The sequence below is a fragment of the Spinacia oleracea genome, chromosome 1, assembly GCF_020520425.1.
Source record: "Spinacia oleracea cultivar Varoflay chromosome 1, BTI_SOV_V1, whole genome shotgun sequence".
Taxonomy (NCBI): Eukaryota; Viridiplantae; Streptophyta; class Magnoliopsida; order Caryophyllales; family Amaranthaceae; genus Spinacia; species Spinacia oleracea.
The window spans coordinates 119026547-119046221 of NC_079487.1; the positions used below are offsets into that span (position 1 = coordinate 119026547).

The 19675-nt window shown below is 34.7% G+C and overlaps 2 protein-coding genes across 2 annotated transcripts; both read right to left on the bottom strand.

The window, feature by feature from the left end:
* Positions 1–3367: 3367 nt before the first annotated feature.
* On the bottom strand, positions 3368–7109 carry LOC110799857 (replication protein A 32 kDa subunit A). Its single transcript, XM_022005126.2, has 10 exons — positions 6937–7109; positions 6737–6850; positions 5609–5706; positions 5250–5291; positions 5085–5162; positions 4505–4583; positions 4304–4402; positions 4139–4218; positions 3846–3914; positions 3368–3750 (listed from the first exon to the last, which is right to left on the bottom strand). The coding sequence occupies exons 1-10, from the start codon at positions 7018–7020 to the stop codon at positions 3669–3671; spliced, it is 825 nt and encodes a 274-aa protein (XP_021860818.1). The 5' UTR covers positions 7021–7109; the 3' UTR covers positions 3368–3668.
* Positions 7110–7846: 737 nt separating this feature from the next.
* Positions 7847–15743, bottom strand: LOC110799848 (elongation factor Tu, mitochondrial). Its single transcript, XM_056841901.1, has 12 exons — positions 15423–15743; positions 14330–14405; positions 14027–14119; positions 13859–13933; positions 13058–13162; positions 12247–12337; positions 11918–12123; positions 11381–11464; positions 11137–11202; positions 10986–11048; positions 9483–9723; positions 7847–8233 (listed from the first exon to the last, which is right to left on the bottom strand). The coding sequence occupies exons 1-12, from the start codon at positions 15620–15622 to the stop codon at positions 8163–8165; spliced, it is 1371 nt and encodes a 456-aa protein (XP_056697879.1). The 5' UTR covers positions 15623–15743; the 3' UTR covers positions 7847–8162.
* Positions 15744–19675: the final 3932 nt, after the last annotated feature.

The window sequence follows — 19675 nt, forward strand, 5'->3', positions numbered from 1 at the left end:
TCCTGTCAATTTTCTTGTCAATTTTCGTTCTTCAATACAAGAGAGGCTCAATTTGGGGGAGAATTTCAAGGGAGAAATAACCTTGTTCTGTTTGATATTCTTCGTTCTTCAATTTTCTCTGAATCTCTTCGAATTTCTCTTCAAATTTCTGTTTCAATTCTTCGAATTTTCTTCAAAATTCTTAAAATTTATCTTCGAATTTATCTTCGAATCTCTGGGCTTTGTTAAATTGATGAAATTTGTTAAATTCATTCAATTGATTTGACTTTTTTGTGTGATTAAATATGATGGAATTTGGTTTGGGTTCAATGAAAAAAAAGTAGTCATGATTTGCTGGTGAGATGATGGAAGGAGGAAGGAGGAAGGAAGAAGGAGAGAGAGAAAAGAAAAGAAAAATGGGTGGGTTAGTGGGTTAATGGGTGGGTTAATTAGGTTTGTTAATGGGTGGGTTAATTAGGTTTGTTAATGGGTGGGTTGATTATGGGTGTTAATTAGGGATTAGTTGAGTTAATTAGGCGTTAATTGGTGGATTATAGGTATGATGACGTCATTAAAGGTATTTGTTGTATTAAGTTTTGAAATAAGGGTATTTGGTACATTAAGTATTGAAATAGGGGTATTTTATGAATTTCTGAAAGTCGAGGGGCATTTGGTGAATTTCGCTAAAACTCGGGGGTATTTCATGAAAAATCCGTAAATCTTACTACCTCCGTTTCAGAAATTTCTTTACGCTTTGGAAGATGTGTCCAAACTATAAAAACTTTGACCGTAAATTCTCACCATTATATATATCAAAACGTTACAGGTAAGATCTTGTTAGATTGGTCTCGGGATGTATTTTCAGAATATCAAATTTTTATAATTTTTTCACATACGAAATTGGATATATTAATAGTTAAATATTGCATTGGAGTCTGTGCAAATAGTAACTGTAAAGGTCTTTTTGAAACGGAGGTAGTATTAGTCAAACAACATAACCTAATGTGGAACGGTGGAACCCCATCAAAATGAGGTTGATAGAATGATAGGCATTAGGCAGCCTTGACAAAAGTGTGTTAGTTCATGCCATCTATAACATAAAGTTACAAAGTAAGGGCCTCTTAGGTCTGTAAGCAAATGGAATATCAAGATATTTGCATAAAGGTATCCAACTGAAATAAAGTTTATTCTAAATAACAATATTCATAAATAATGTTATAAAAAAAAAAAAAAAAACTGTGTGTCATTTAAATTTAGACTTTTTATACTATTATGCACTTGAAATAAATAAATAAAAGCGCGTAAATTAAAATTTGAGGGCATTTTTAAGGGTCGTTGTTGACTTGTAGGGTACATGAAGGCTCACCTTCCGCGGTTGACATAAGATAAAGGACCACACTTCTTACTGCCTCAATTTTGTAAGGTATTGCTAATTGTTGTAAACTTTTATTTCTATGAGAACTGAATGGGTGTACGAAAAATGTGAATGAAGTGAAAGAGGTGTAATAAAATGATAGGTGCGTGCAAGAAAAATGTAGATAAATTAGGAGAGATATAGCATAAATATATACAAAGTTATACTATGGGAAAATGAGGTAATGTGATTAAATGCATTTTAAAAAATAGAAACAAAGTAGAAGTAAGTAAACAAAAATAAACACCTCTTAATAGGAAGAGGTAAGCTTCCCTCAAAAACACAAAAGAAGAGGTAAGATGGTAAATATGTCAGTCAACCTAGGTTGTGAGGAGTTGTGTTCTCTTCAAATTCCTTCTACATCTGAAAACTGCTCTCCAAATGCAATTTTTGGGAGTTCTTAGCGTGCTGATAGACTAGTTTTAGTTTCTACCTACTCAAGAGGCTATTGAATCATCTTTGGTGGCTCATATTTATTTGTGAGCTTCTACCCACATTGTATGTTCAACCTTTTCGTGAATTTATTGTCCTTCAATTTCTTTCTTCGTCCATTAAGTTCCACGGGTTTACATTGGCTCCTCAATGTTCTTTGCCCAAGCTACATGTCTAGTGGAAAAGAGAATGAGTTTGTGCAAGATGGTCCAATGTTCAAGCCTTCAAGGGCCAACAAACAAGACTTCTTATATCTCTATGGTTTTCAAAGCTTTGTATTGTATTGGTTTGTAAGAGCGAGTAAACCTCATCTTAATAACTTCAGGTGTGTAAGGTTCTTGGGCAGCACCCGAAGATTAAGTAGTGTATTAATTTTGTACATCGTGAACTATTTGATTTATAATTCATTGTATAAGTCCTTGTAAAAAAAATTGGTAACTATGTTATTGGTATGATTATCACTTTTATCAGTTTCTACTTTGTTTTAATATTACCATTTTACACCCGCAATAGTTATGCATTTTCACTCTCATTCATATTTTTTGGTGAATTTTTAATCAACTATGCCTATTTAGGATGAATCATGTTTGCACTATACATGTCACATGTGAGTGGACCAATCAAATAACGAAAACCCGCTTCAATTTAATAAATTAAAATAAAATAAAACATTATTCTGTTTAATCCACAACCGGGAATAGAAAGAACAAGATGATGGGCCCAGCAATTCATTTATTGGATTAAAAAGCTAAAAACTAACTTTTGTGGTTACTTACATTACATATAGCCATATAGGATATTTGTGAATCCAACTGTAATTGTGGTCCATTTCCATTTCCATTTCCATATCATTTACAAGAACCAGAACACTGCTTATGTAACGTCCATGAAAACGATTGCATTTGCACTATCCTTTTCTTTAATTTGGGAAGGTGATATTTGAGTTGAGTTGAGGTGGCAAAAGAGCGACCCTTTTGCCTTTTCACTATCATGGAGCATCTCTAAACTAATTTCAACTGATTTATAAATTATAATTGCACTTATTTTGGTTAATTGAAGACTATAACTTCATACTTTTAATCAAAAAATTAAAAAAAGATAAGATTCGTGATGAATAAGAATAATATGTTTGAGACCTTTAAATTTATTTAAGCGTCAATGTGAAACGCATACCTTATAAGCACAATTTTCTATACATCACTGTCCAGTGTCCACTGAGTTACTAACCATTCGCAAAAGCGGATACCATGTTCACTTTTAGGTATATGGAAATTATTTCCCTGCTTTAGTTCTTATTTCCTGTTGTTTTATCACGCCTTGACAAATGACAAGAACATTAATCATGTTTTACTTTTGATTATGAAGATCTTCAAACCATAATGAATATCTTCGTTGCCAATTTTTTTTTATCAAGCTTCAAGAAATCCCATTACTGATAGGAGCAACCTTCATCATGTGCTTCTGATTAAATGCATACACATACATCCAATTCCACAGTTACAACGAAAATATACAATTGACAACATACCAAAACGAGCAAAATTACAATACAAACGAAGAACAAATTCTAATGATATCCATTTTTCAATTTAGAGAACACCGTAGTAAAGTACTACAAGGCCCTCAACTTACCACTTATACAGCTTTTAATCGAAAGCCAGCATATACATATAGCTGCAATTCCCATACTTACCAAAATACTATGAAACGAAAGCCTATGCTACTGGATATGAGAATGAACTGATTTAAGTCAATACTAATACAGTAATAACAGAACAGATTTAGATTCCAAGCTTTAGAAGCGTGTTCTAGCTAGTCCTCGTTGTCAAAATGGTTTGTTTTTTTAAGCAGCAGTTGACTTGAAGTGAAATTCATCGACTGTAGAGTATATTAAGCCTTCGTCCTCCAGACATGTGATGGATTCCCTGAGAGAAGCAAGAAAACAACAGCTCATGTGTTTATAGTAGGAAATGGATTTTTTTTTTGGGAGATTTAACAATAGATATAGAGAAGGGTTTACATGATCTTGTCTACAGATAGCTTCAAATGCCGAGCAATTTCATCCCTGTGTACACCCTTTTCTTCGGCCCTAAATTAATGCAAGGTTTCAGTCAAATCAGCATACATTGAACTGATGTAGATCAGGCATGAAGAAGTATAGAGGAGACTTTAATTTGCACAGAAGCCTAAAACTATAACACAATTCATTCAAGTTGTAAAGAAACATGCTACCAAATAACATCTATTTGGACAAGGAAAAATGCAGACCAAAAAATGAAAAGAGAATTATTTGTAAGGTGATCCACAACTTACAGGCTTGAAGATTGTTGCAAATACTCAATCACCCTCTGCTCAATGTCCTTTAACCCATCAACACTCATCTGCATAGGGAACTGTAGTAGGAAAATGTAAATAAGAAAGGTGAATGAAAAGTTAGAGCTTGCAAACTGTTAACAGCAATTAGCGTCTCAAGCTTACCTGATTAGTTGGAGACGAGTGAATTCCATTGGATTCAACTTTGACCGGGGTGCTATGTGATGCGTCCATTGTCTGACTCTGAGGAAGGGACTCGCCTTTCTGTTGAGAAGAAATGAGCAAATCCAAAGTGAATAATTTTGGTGCAAATTCAATCTTCTTGAACATGGAAGCAAATTTGGTGGGAGAAAAAAATAGTTCTACCTGTAACTTCTGGTGTACTATATGCTGGTGAATGCACTCTACATGATGGTGGGTAACCTCGTTAAAATTACTAACAGGCCTGAAAACACAAAATCCCAAGCTTAGTTTACCATATAGCCATCAAACTATGATGAATATCTTGATCAATTTTCCATGTTGGGTACCCAAGCAAAAAAGGACTGAAGTCAAGAGGGAAGGGACTTCAATAACAATATCACCAAACCTAGAACTAATGGTAGAACCATACCAGTTATCAGAATCCATAAAGACAAAAATAACAAGAACAATCATGATAATCAGCAACATTTACAAAAACAATTTGGTGCCTGCATGGCTGCATAACCTACTACTGATACTCTATCACAAACCAAAGGACTAACAACAAACATGCATCTTTTAAGATGTAGTAATTAACATCAAAATGATTAAAGATAATCTACACTTGAAACAACAGAGCAAGATTTCTATAACTTTCCATGTAACAAAAGTTGTCCAGTCATCAATCGATTAAAAGGTGGTATCATCATTTAGTATCAGTGAAAATATTAAGGAATATGAAAAACTGGAATTTAAGTGAGACCTCATACTAAAGACAACTATTTCTGTGTTGCCTCTGGTGTTCCTCAAGTGACCAACAAGCTGAACATACATTCCTTCTCTGTAACAAACAACACCACCTCACCATCAGTCATTAAGGAAAACAAGCAAAGTGGCAAACACAGCAGTATTCAAGTCAAGAACTTACTCTATAACCTCCATTTGCTTTCTATCAAAAGCTTCATTGAGCCTGGACACAGAAATTGAACAAAAAATGTAAAATAATCACAAGGCAAGCACAAAAGAAATACAAGATCTTTGACATCAATAAAATCCAGATATCCCAACTGAATCAAAGTAGAGAAAGCAAAGATATTCTATAATTGCCAACACGCCATTCATTTCAAACATAAACCTCATTTAAAGAAATAATACCAATCAAAGCATCGAGATCAAATCTTAAAATTGAAAACCACTGTTTCATCTTCATGTTGAAAATCACTCAAACTATTAACATATTCAAGAACATGTATATTACAAAAGCAAACCAATGGAATGGGGAATTACCATCTTCTACATCCCATACGTCCAGTACCGTCATCAAGGGTGAACGAAACATCAGTCACTTTCTCTGTTTTATCAAATATCATTCCCACCAATTTGACCTGAACCCAACAAATAACAAACCAAACACAAACACAAACTCAGCTGTTGCAAACATCAGCAAAAGAACAAGTAATTATAAAAAAAACAGATGACAATATCACCTTGCACCAAAACAAAACCCCTTAAACAGCCCCAACACCAAACTTGTCACTTTATCGGCTTATTATTGTGACAATCCCCTTCCCATAACACAGACATCCATAAGCGCACATCTGAACGAGAAAAGACAGGAAACGGGGGAGGGGGTCTACCAAAAAACTTCTATAACACCGTCTAAGAAAGGAACAGGAAGATCAAAACTCAGCAAAAAAAAACCACATGCAAGGACTTGAAATTACAAGATTTACTGTCTGTAAATGTCCTGATATATACACACTTGAATACGGAGTACAAAACAATAGATCACATTTGATTTCAATCCTCAAAGCATTTTCACTTTAACCCTTGATGTCTATTACTACGTTTTTTGTTTGCCAGAAACTTTCTTTTGCCAAGACCACATATATTATAAGAAGTTAGTAACTCTTCATAACTCAATACAAGATAAACTTATGATCAAAGCCTTTGACCAAGAACATCAAATTGACCTAGTATTATCCGAATCCAAGATATTAGCTAATCACTTCATCGATCCTAAGGTTTAATTTGTTCTTGTTACCAACCGATGTCTCAAAAATAATTTCAAAACAATAATCGAATTTACAAAAGCAGTATAAGCACCAACTATATCATGTGAACCTTCTCATAGTAGACCGGACCGAAATAAGCGATTCCAAAATTCACTACTAATTCCATAATTCAATCAACCAAAAAAAATAAGTTCTTCAACATAATTTATCACAAGCAAGACACAACAACGAGCAATTTGATTCGATCACATCTAGAAAGAACCCTAGACCAATTACAAATGAACACAAAAATTAAAGTTCTTCAACAACATTCGTCACAATCATAATAACAAGTAATTCGATCACATCAAAAGAAAAACCCTAATCAATTGCAAAAAACGTAGCAATGAAGAAGGAGTACGTTGGTGACGTCAACGCCGTCGAGGTTAAAACAGGATTTTTCGTCGGTGGAGGAGAGTGAAGCTTGGCTAAGTTGCTTCACTGTTAACGGAATTGTTCCCTGCTGATAGCTATTCTGCTCCACAAATTAAAATAAATTAAAATCAGTGAAAAATTATAGGGGGCAAAGAAAATTTCGAAGAGAAAATGAATAGAGTTTACCTTAGAAGGAGACGGTGTGGAATCAGATTGAGTGAATTGAGAAGATGAGAATCCATTGTCGTACTGGCTTTGACTGAACATCATCTTGTTTTCTTTAGAGAAAGAAAATGGAGGAGAGAGAAAATGTAGAAAGATGAAGATAAAGATGAAGATGAAGATGGAGGGAGGCGACAGGTGAGAGGGTTTTTATGAGGGAAGTTGTAGTTTGGGATTTTAGCGCCATTTTTTGATATGTTTTCCCGCCTTTTATCATTTTAGACGATGAAGTGTTTAAAAACCTCCCCACTTTATAAAAAAGTAATTGGTATTGGGTTTTGATTATTGAAAAAATAATTAATTACTCCGTATAAAATTTTAAACTAGTATTTGGGCTTTGAGCCAATAATATTGGCTTTTCTTTTTCTAGTGCAATTTCGTTTTTAATTTTTTTATTCGTAATTCTTCATTATGTAAAAATATGATTTGCAAAATAAAACATGTGATACGAGTATATGAAGTACTTCAAAATACTCCACCCGTTTCAATATAGCGGTTACCAAGTACCGGTTTTTAACCAATGGAGGAAAAAAAAAGTAAATCCAAGGCTATATGAAGTACTTCAAATACTCCACCCGTTTCAAAGCATTAGTGTTCTCGTTTTCAGGTTGGGTAAAATTCTGTTATGTTTGCACACAATTGAATTGGTGCCAAACACCGTGAAAGCATACGGAATTCATACTCTAACCTATGACACACATGAACCAATGTAGAAGTTGTGGACGAAACCAAGATTTAAGAGTCTGATTTCTGGGAAGCTATTCACGACAGAGGACGTTGTGCCAGCCTCTGGGTGTACACTGGTCAGGCAGCCTACCAGGTCCGTTGTATAAGCATTGTGGGGGAAAAAAAAACAAACAAACAAACCACAACATGGAAACCAAGTCAAGTTTATTTCTATGTTTAACATACAAAAAGAAAAAACTATTGACCAAGCCAATGGTAAAAATTGTGCAACACCAAGAAAATTATTTACTCAACCATCAAAAAAGGTTGAATTATGAGTGTTTCTTGTGAACTACAAGGTGAACATTTGCTTGATAAAGAAATCAATTCTATCTCATTTTAAATGATTCCTATTACTTTGCATGTCAATATAAAAGTACAAGGATCAAGACTCGTCTTCAAAAACAACAGTATCCCTGGCGTAATATCCAACTTGAACTTTCTTTATGTCAACCATGCCACATCTAGCTAATAACTTTTGTCACCACACCAGCACCAACTGTTCGACCTCCCTCCCTGAAAGCAAATCTTTGCCCTGTTTGTACACAATGAGTTAGTGCTAGAATCTGTGAATATCATCCGAATCCAAAAAAAAAACGCTGACAAAGATGAACAAAGAGTAGAACCAAACCATCTAGGGTTTTTTTTTTTGGAGAGGAAATTTGTCAAGAGCATTAGCAATTGACTCCATCTGTCACAGGATTATGCTGAATTTCTCTTTTGATTATTGCTAGGTTCTCCACAGGTAACTAACCTCAAATTCGAAAAAAAACTATAACCAGGACTGGTCAAGTACTGAACACGTTGCTCAATTACATCCCACCATCCCAGCTCTCGTTGGGAACTTTTTCAAGTAAACGTTTATTAGAGATCAAATATCACATCATCTGTTCTTACTACGATGACCAGACTTCTAAGACCAACGTTGCAAGACATGACAATTCCCATTACACATCTACGTATAAATAAAGAGAGATGAATCTACTTTGACATCCTTCTATCAAGCCCTACCAACTACTTCCAAGACAACATATTATACTTGATTGAAGTACGGTCACTCTCCCAAACTCAAGTGAAAAGCCTTCTATCAAGCCCCTAACAATTACTTCCGAGACAACATCTTATACTTAATTCAATGACGGTCACTCTCCCAAACTCAAGTGAAAAGCCTACCTTCCAAGGGGAAAATGAAAGATAAGATGGGGAAAGGAAAGAGATAGGTAGGTGTGGAGGGATTCGGCGGGGGGGGGGGGAAGCAACTTTCAAGATTCACTTTTTGTCACAGATCACTGTTTTCAGAAGTTCAAAGCACAACAATATTTTGTCTTACTACCTACTCCCTCCATCCCATTTTTGTTTGCCCCATTTTCCGTTTTGGGTCTGTCTCTAAAAGATTGTCCCCATAAAATGATCATGGGGGCCACAACTTTATTGTGAAACATTTGGTCCCATCACTTTTGTCTTTCTTAATTCCACTCAACCGAACTCTTAACAAAGCACATTTGGTGCATGGCAAACAAGGGACAGAGGGAGTAACTAGAGTTTTCACCCTGGAGTCCTGGACCTTCACAGTTATTCTACTACAGACAAATACAGAATTGCTAAAGTTAGAATCTAGGGCCAGCTCAATATAGACCAAAGCCAATGAGATGTGAAGATAAAGTGATAAACCATTTTATCAACAAAAATAGACACTGAGTATTGAAGCTACATCCTTAGACCAGGCCAGACCAAACTAAACCAAGACCGTGATTTATGGAATTCTACTAAAGAACTTCACATACCTGGTTCAAGAGGGACAGGTGCTATCAATTCAAAAGTAGCAGACACATTGTCACCAGGCAATACCATCTTTAAACTTTCTGGCAGAATAATGCTTCCAGTAACATCTGCTGTTCTCAAATAAAACTGAGGCTTATAGTTGGTGACGAAGTGTGTATGACGACCACCTTCATCCTTGGTGAGAACATATATTTCCCCCTCAAACTTTTTGAATGTTTTACAGCTTCCTGGTTTAGCAACCACCTAAATTAACCAAGAAATATAGGGCATTAATAGTGGCATACTAATTCAGTTTCAAGCACAATCCGAAGTTATGCATTTGTAAAAACAACTTTAACTTGCATTCTACGAAAAAAGAAAGAATTTTATAGTACTTCATGAGAAACCATAACAAGTTCAAAGCATTTCACTATTCTTACAGGTCCTTTAGAGGGAAGTTCAAAGGTCAAACAAATGAAGGATGGGATATACGTTCATGTGTTTGCAACGAAAGTAAAATAATATAGTGGAAGAACTTTAATAGACATAAGTATTAAACGAATGGAGAAAAAGATATGACAGAGCTTCCTTTGATGTTATCTTTTCAACAATCATTATAGAAAAATGAACCAATAAAAGTAGGCATAATGAAAATGGATAACCAGGGCAAGCAAAATAAAACATATCAAAATATAAATCAGGAAAATTATTTCATGACTTAATTGTTTAGGATATTAGTATAAGCAGCTTATTCATATTTTCTAGATATTTACAATGTACCTATACAGAGTCACTAAGGTCTTAAGTTCAGGTTATTCAGATATTAAACCCCAAGCAAAACAGAAATGACGATGACAAGCAGCTAATTGAGCCATATAAAAAGCGTCAAATTCACTTCATAATTTTTTTCCTTATCCAACCAGTACTTGAACTGGTCTCTTTCCTTATCCATCCAGTACTTTGTCTTTGAAAGTAATTTTCCCTTTGAGACGTTGGGAATTAAATTACCATCTTTAGTATAACCCCACTGGAGTTATTAAGATTTTGTTATAGTTGTTTTGCTTCTCATGTACCTCATAAATGGCCAAGCATCCATGCCCTCATGAGTATGATTCCACCCCACTTGAGTGATTAAGATATTATTATATAAATGGCCAAGCATCCATGCTCTCATGAGTATGATTTCATCACCTTATCCTTGACTTATGAATAGCTGTATAGACGTATAGTTATCCTCTAAGTATAACCATATTGATTGTCAGATACTTGTAAGGTCTCCTACACTGGATCTTATTCCTTCATAAACCATAAAGACTACAACCAAACAAATGAAAGCCAGAAATCCACTTTTCAACATTCGTGAAACTACCACAGAGCACACATTGTTCATTCAAAATTAGTTTTGTTTACCTAGAAATGAAAACCCGATTGAAATAGTGGAAATAAATTTAAAGCAGAGGATGAGGTGAGAATCTGAGTTACTAGAAAACAGAATCTCCATTAACAAGCAGAAGAAATCAATGTACCTGCCCTCGCTGTACATCTTCCCTCTTTAGACCACGCAGAAGGAGACCCACGTTGTCGCCAGCCTAGAATACATACATGTAGAAAACATAGTTTACACACCAGACAAGATATGTCGATTTGCAAATTTCTAGAATAGTTTCAAACAATTACCTGACCATGATCCAACAGTTTCTTAAACATTTCCACACCAGTCACTGTAGTTTTCACAGGACCACCCTGTGGTGTAAACAGTAGGTTCAAAACAAATTTAGTTAAAGCTTGAAGGGTAGGTAACGTCTAAATAAACACTGTACAAGTAAAAGTGAGTAAAGCATAAATAGTTTAAGGTCTAAAGCAAGCATATACAGCTCATCATATTATAAAAAGCAAGCATAGCAACAAGTTCCAACTGTACCGGCATTAAACCCAAAATTTCTACGTCCTCTCCGACTTTGATCATGCCTTGTTCAACACGACCAGTCACAACAGTTCCACGTCCCTGTATTAAGAGAGAATAACATATTACAGCTTCGCAAATGTGGGTCCACTCACCATTATAATTATTTAAAAACGTCAATTCATATCTACAGCAAGAGATTTCAGCAACAAACTTCAGTTTTCAAAGAAGATAAGCATAGCAAATAATGCCAGCTGGTCTCCCAAAATATTACCCATAGCCTTCATAGTAAAAAAAAAAAAAAAAAGATTACCCTAAAACTTAGATAATATGATAATAGTAAGTACATCCTCACTGTTCACATGCTCTCTATGTTAAGAATAACAATTTTGGTTTTTAAGCAATATTGGGATCCAATCAGCCCATTTGAGATCGAAGAAGATCAGCTTCCTCACCATTGAGCAACTATGGAGTCATATACAGACAATGAATAACAAGGCACATGCTAAGAACTGGCTTATTCTACGGATAAAAACAGACACAAGTCCTGTATACCTGAATCGAAAAAACATCTTCAACCGGCATCAAGAAAGGTTTGTCAAGAACACGGACGGGGTCAGGAATGTATTCATCGACAGCATCCATAAGCTTCAAGATAGCTTGCCTCCCGATTTCGTCATTTGTCCCTTGTAAGGCAGACAAGGCTGAGCCCCTAACAATAGGGATGTCATCCCCAGGAAATTTGTAGAAGCTGAGAAGTTCTGAATGCCCCCAAAATTTTTGAATAAACAGACAAACAAAGTCATGTTAAAGAAAATAGCTAATACATTAATCAAAACCAAACCTATCCTCCATGTTATAATAGTTAAAAGATTAAAACTTACCACGGAGTTCCATTTCTACCAACTCAAGCAGCTCCGGATCATCAACAGCATCCACTTTGTTCAAAAAACAAACCAATGATGGCACACCAACCTACATTGAAAATGAGTACAGAAAAATTATAAACATGTAAATAGCTGAATATGCTAGGATCTACTCCCGTCTTCCCATTGATTACATAAAACTTTTTTAAATGTCCCATAATAAACAGTATCCCTTTAAGTAAGTTATCTTCACCTTTCTCAGCATTGGGTCCACACCCACCCACCTTTTTCTCTCTAATTTTTCACTATCCTTAATCTCTGTATAAAAGTCAACGTGATTGGTTATACGAGGCGGAGGAAATAAAATAAAATCACAAAGAGAAGTGATTTACCAAAACCTATATACCTCACAAGATTCTAAGTGCGTGTTCTCCTCTGGCCTTTTATTTTCTTTCAAGTGAGGATCATTCTATACATAGACCAAGAATCCAGCATCTTTACTAGACCCTTAAGTCATAATTGTGAATTTGTGTTTCAGCAATTTGCATCTTATGAGCAACTCCATCTCTGGGACTTGTACCAATGATATCAAAATAACCCAAAAGGCTTATCAAAGTAACCCAAACTTTAGCCTTTTTTCTCTTCCTCAATTTTCTTCTTGTTATGAATGGCTTGTTTGGACAATTTCACATCAAATGTGCAACAATACAAGCAAAAAAACATGGAATGCACTACCTGATATGGACTAGAGAGAAAATGGGATGGGGAGAGAGGATGCAGCCCAGCATATATTGCACAAATGCAGATATTCTAACAGTTATTGACGCACCTGGCGTGCAAGTAGAATATGCTCCTTGGTCTGCGGCATGGGCCCGTCAGGAGCAGACACAACAAGAATACCACCATCCATTTGAGCAGCTCCAGTAATCATATTCTGCAAATCAGAAAATAAAATCTTAGTGTGTGAACGGAAAAATGGAATAGACCTTATATATGAACTCCTGAACAATACGGGTGGAAGTTGATATCAGGCAGTATGAGCGATTAAAAAAATAAACTCCAAAGCCCTCTACTAAGAGGCATTTCACTGTTTGACACAAAGTAGCAGAGTAAACCACATGCAATACCAGCAAGAGGAAAGCATTCATCATAGAATTCCATGGTATAATAGTTTTCCCAAGGGTTTTTTGGTAGTAAGAAATCACAACAATAAGATATACAAGAAGTCAAGAATAAACTGAAGTGGCTAGCAGATGTGCAAAGACAAATCTGTCCTCGTTGAACATAAGAAGTGGTATACAGAACTTCCAGAAAAAACCTTTAAAAATGTTGTTGCGCCTACTTACGGCACAAAGACGCCAAGACAAGGTTGAATTTTGCACAAATGAGTTTTCATGCTAAGATGGTTAATAATCAAACTTCACCCCTCTCTTTATAACAACTGCAATCTCAAACTGGCCAAGTTGAACTCAAAACATGATCCAAGTAAGATCAACTCCAAGACCCATCAGTCGACCATCCAGCACTGGTCTATAGCTAAGGTGCAGCATCGTATGTTTCCAGGCAAAATCCTCCCCCCCCCCCAACAAAAAAGTTAAAATAAAATTAAACTAAGAATAAAACTACTTACCTTGACATAATCAGCGTGTCCGGGACAATCAACGTGAGCATAGTGTCTCTTTGTAGTCTCATACTCCACATGTGCCTGTTAATAAGAAGATTCATTTGTTTTGATACTGAAGCACAGATATTTTCCAGTCTAGTAAAACAAAGCATTAATAACAAGCAAACTGCTAACCGTTGCAATAGTGATCCCTCTCTTCCTCTCTTCAGGGGCTTTGTCAATTTCATCAAATGCAATAGCCTTGGCTTTCCCTTCTTCTGCCAAAACCTGACCAAGCAAAGATCACAAGTTGTAAAATAATACAACACCATTTAACATCTAATAACACAATTCACATCCTATTTTAGAGGAGAAAGATATCCCCAAAAAAGATCCAGCACAAGAAATAGCAAGGCGAAGGGAGGAATAAATGAAGCATCAAACAAATCACAAGAAATGAACCATCATAATAGATATAAAAGTACTAGCTGAATCCACCTTTGTGATTGCGGCAGTCAATGTTGTCTTCCCATGATCAACATGTCCAATAGTTCCTACGTTGACATGAGGCTTTCTGTTCCGTCGAAGAAAAAAAAATCACTTGAGAACCCTACAGTTTAACAGAAGGAAAGGTGCGAACACAAGAAGCAAAACAGGAAAACCTTCATGCAGTTTTTATCACAGAACTAAGTTAACAGCTTGTGAGCATGTGGTGGCATGGAGGACTATTTGGTCCACAGGAGTTAGCTAATGCCTCTATGTGCAGTGAAACTGAGGTATGTTAGGGTTCCGTAAAGAAAATTTCATGAAATTTACCATTTGTGGCACATGAACCTAATTGCTCTAATTTCTAGAGTTGTATTCCAAACATTTCTAAAATTGAAAAGATGATCTACAAAACGTATCATCATAAGTATCCAATTAATGGTAAAATACCAATCTATAACTAATACCCAAAGTCTTTTTCTCAGGTCAGTATTACTGATGTTGGTTTGGTTTGACCTCAGACAGTTTCCAGGTTAGAAAAAATATCTAAAACCGATAATAGAGTAACCTTAGGTAATATACTAACAGGATAGAGTGATTTTCAGTATATCGATACCCAAAAAACTATGCAATGGCGAATTCAATACATGAAATGCATAACAAAACAAGCAGAGAAATTACAAATGCAGTCAATGAGTTCATTAAAAATTCCAATTGAAATCCCACAAATTATGGTACTGACTGTCAAGTCATTACAACAAAATAATATAAGTAAACCTCCATAATTAACAAAAATGCCAAAACAAGCCGGAAAAAGAAAATTCTCAAGACTTGGTCAATCGTAAATCCAATTCATTTCGAGCAAGTTTTGAACCAATGAATCAAATCATTTCAACAAAAATTACATATCTCCATAAAATTTTAAATAAAGCATGATGAACTATCCATACTTGATCTTGAAACGAAAAACACGACAATACAAATAATTCATCAACACTCAACTAAATTTCAATTTCTCTAACTAATGTCAGATCATTTCAACACTAATTCAACATAAACACACAGACATTTTAGAATCAAGCACAAAAAGTAACAGAAATCATACGTTCGAGTGAAGGTAGCCATAGATCGGCACCAAGAGGACAGAGAAACGGGCTCATTTCTAGAAAGCTGTTCGGCAATGGAGGAAGTGGATGAGCTAGGAGAGAGAAGAGCACGGCAAGCGTTGGAGTAGAAGTGGATTTGGTGAGAGGAAGAAGGAATAAGTCGTCTGGAATTAGGGTTTCGCAGAGCTACTGATGCCATTTTTGGCGATTTGAAGAACAAGATTGGGGGAAAATGACGACGGGAACCAAGGGTTTTAGCCTCGCACCATAAAACGGAATGAGAGGGTTTTAGAAGTTTGGTTCTTTTAGGGGTTTTTCCTTCCTTCAGATTGTGAAGGAAAGGGTGTAAGCTTTTGGGCTTTTTCTTGGTTGTCTTCGCGGGTGGGCTAATAAATTTGTTTTTGTTATGGGAATCACATCCTTCAAATCGGGTTTTTAGTCGGTTATATTGTACACTTCGTATGAGTCACCAAAAAGTTGATTTCTCATTTAATATGTTAAAAATATTATTATATCATGATATATTTTATATTAAGGTTCTATTATGTTCGACTTGTTTTGACTTATTTCAAACAAAATAAGTTTAAATAGGTTCAATAATATAAGTTCAACAAAAATAAGTTATTTCCAGACAATTTCACACACATATAAGTTTATTTCATGCAAAATAAGTTTTTTTGCAGATAAAATAATTTAAGAAAATTTCAGTTAAGTTCAGAAAAGTACAGATAATATAAGCTCAGTCAAAATAAGTCCAATAGAACGGAGTCTAAGCTATACAAAAAGATGTTTAACAATTAGTTTCCGATGTTTATTTTCTGTTTTTACCGTATTTTATATAATTGTTTTTAAAATATATAAACCAGTCTAAAACCGCCCGGTCTGGATATTTTACCGGTTTTCTATTCCCGCTCGGGGCCTAGTCTAGTCTCCAGTTCTTTAATTATCAAAATTCCAATTTCCGGGCAGCCCGGTCTGGTCCTATGGACAGGTGATCACCGCTATCCATTCGTATGAACTAAATGCATAATATTTGGGTTGCTACGATAATCAGATTATGGTTATACTACAGTTGGATCGAGTCAATTTTTGACATGTCCGTAAATTGGAGTCGACTTGGAAAATAAGCGATATGTCAGAGTCTATTTTGAGTCCATCTATCAAAACCATGGGGTTTGAATAGTTGATTGGTTTTTTAAAATAATTGTCTTGAAAACCGATATTTTTTTTATCTGGCGTTGCTTACTACATAGTAGTGTCATAGTTACTGAATTTAAATGCACGCAATGTGTTTTTTAAAAAAAATTAAAAACAAATTGGCAAAAACGTGTCTTGATAAATATGATAGTCAAAGCGTAAGTGTTGCAGTTTTTAAAAACGGAAAAGGTACAACATACGTTTTTCAATATGTATTTAGTAGTACAAAAAAAGTAAGGGTGATATGGATCTTTTAGGTGGATTTCAAGCTCTTAAATAGTTGGCCCATATACTTTGTAATAGATCGAGATGCAATTGCTTAGAATTTAGAATCATGAAGTTGTCTAAGTTATTTGTGACAAAATTTTAAATGTCTTGGTCATAGCCTAGTGGGAATAGCATATTTTTTTTAACTTAAGAACAACCGACAAATTTTAGTACAAACTATTTACCCACATATTCCAGCTATATTATACTTTTTGTTTTAGTAGGGTAAGAAAGTTATGTATGGTAAGACTTCTAATTTAGTCCTTATATATTTCATGTTGGTAAAGATGGAAACCATATCTAAGACTACAATATTATAGATAGACCTCTCGCTGAAGGTGTTGTATGAAACACGATGATATGAAAGTGGACATAAAAAGATGTTTGATGTGCAATAATCGTAGTTTTAGTGAAGATAAGTATCATCTGATTCAATTTATTATGTATTTTCTAAATTCATATCTCTATTTATAAATATTGTGTAACATTTTATCGATGAATTAATTTTAGTTTCAAGAATGGGAAAAAAGGCTCACATAATAGGCTAGATTGTCATTTTAAATACCAAGTTGTTGATTTTTGTTTTTATTTTTATAAAGACACTAGATTTCAGAATTTGATTTTAGCAACTCCCTTGTCAAAGAACAATAACCAAGAGGATTTCATAAAATGGAGTTATTCGAACATAAAAATGTTGGTAAAGATGGAAACCATATCTACGACTACAATATTATAGATAGATCTCTCGCTGAAGGTGTTGTATGAAACACGATGATATGAAAGTGGACATAAAAAGATGTTTGATGTGCAATAATCGTAGTTTTAGTGAAGATAAGTATCATCTGATTCAATTTATTATGTATTTTCTAAATTCATATCTCTATTTATAAATATTGTGTAACATTTTATCGATGAATTAATTTTAGTTTCAAGAATGGGAAAAAAGGCTCACATAATAGGCTAGATTGTCATTTTTTAAATACCAAGTTGTTGATTTTTGTTTTTATTTTTATAAAGACACTAGATTTCAGAATTTGATTTTAGCAACTCCCTTGTCAAAGAACAATAACCAAGAGGATTTCATAAAATGGAGTTATTCGAACAATGAAGACTTTTAATATAAAAACTGCTTACTTTTCTCTATGTGTGCCTAATTGGTACTCTATGTGCTAATTGAAAAGTGCTTTAGAAAGTTAAGTGTCATTTCAAATACAAAATGCTGCTTTGAAATTGTGTTCATGAAATTCTCCAAGTTGCTGAAAAGATCGATCTCTTTTTTTATTCCAAATCTCTCTTCGGTATGTGTTAGATGTGGTTTACAAAGTGAAAATCATTTGCACCTTTTTAGAGAATTTTGTGAGTCAGGTATCATATGAAACTTTATTTTCTAGGGAATTAATATTACAAAATCCATAAACTTAATTTCTTTTTTCAATCTTAACTGGTCTGACTGAATTCTTTTCAATTTATCTCAACATATGGATTGGAAGGTCCTTTTCTACGTTACTATTTGCCATATTTGGAGAGCTAGAAATATGGAAACTTTTGAATTCAAAATGAGAAATGTTCTCTCAGTTTTAACTCTTTTTATGTGGATTATGCGGCCACTAATCATATTATGCAGGGCAAAGGAAAAGGAAAAGGAAAAGGAAAGATGGGTTTAGCTGACAGGTTGATGAATTCTTGGAAAGCTCCCTCTTATGATTTCTTGAAGCTAAATACGGATGGTGCATGGAAAGCCTTGAATATTGTTGGAGGTAGTGGAGTGTTCAGAAGGTCGTATGGTACTTGGTTTCTAATATAATGTTATAATTACTCCACTGGCAGCAAAATTACATGCAATAAGAGATAGACTTACCTTGGTTAAAGAGTATGGTGTTAGGAAGCTGTAGGTTGAAACCGATACCTTATCCTTGAAGATCTTGCTGGAAACTATAGATCAAAGGAAATTAAGTGATGAAAGGTCCGAGAAGCTAGCATTGTGGAAATCAGCGAGTAATGGTGTTAGTCAGACCTTTCACCTAGCTGGATGGGAAATCAATGGTTTAGTTAGGGTGATAAGTGAAGTTTTTGTTAGATTCTTTGGTAAGTATGTTGGGAGTATAGGTAAGACTACTAATGTTGTTAATATGGGCTATAAGTTTTTATGGTCGACGCCCTTTTGTGTCAAGCTTAAGTTGGAGCCTACAGGCTAATCTAATATAATATCTTCGTAGTTGCGTCCAAAAAAATGGGCTCTAATATGTTCGATTTATTTTGACTTATTTCATAAAAAATAAGTTCAGATAAATTCAGTTAAGTTCATATAACATAAGTTCAAGTAAATTAAGTTTTTTTACGAAATTTTCACACATAAATAAGTTTATTTTAGAAACAATAAGTATCACATAATTAATACTTAGTACTGAATTAGTGGCCTGGTATGAATTTCATATCCTACACTATTTAAATTAATAGTCAAAACTCAACGTCTTCTCTAGTTTTCAGATGACATATAATATAGTTCATAGCCTTTAAATTAACAATGTTATTTACGAACTTGTAGAGATAAACTGTTAAAAGCATGAGTTTACGATATCCACAATAATAAAGTATGAAGTCCTATTTAAAAAAAAAATCACAATCCGTAAATCCAAAGACGGGAAATATACCTGAGTAATGCCAGTTTAAGTAGAATGGTGAAACCTAACTTTGTGGCCATTGTGCTCAGCAAAGCCGAAGGAGTAGCCTTGATAAGGTATCAGTGGATCTGGAACTTGATAATATTTCCTTGTAGTTGGGTTCCATA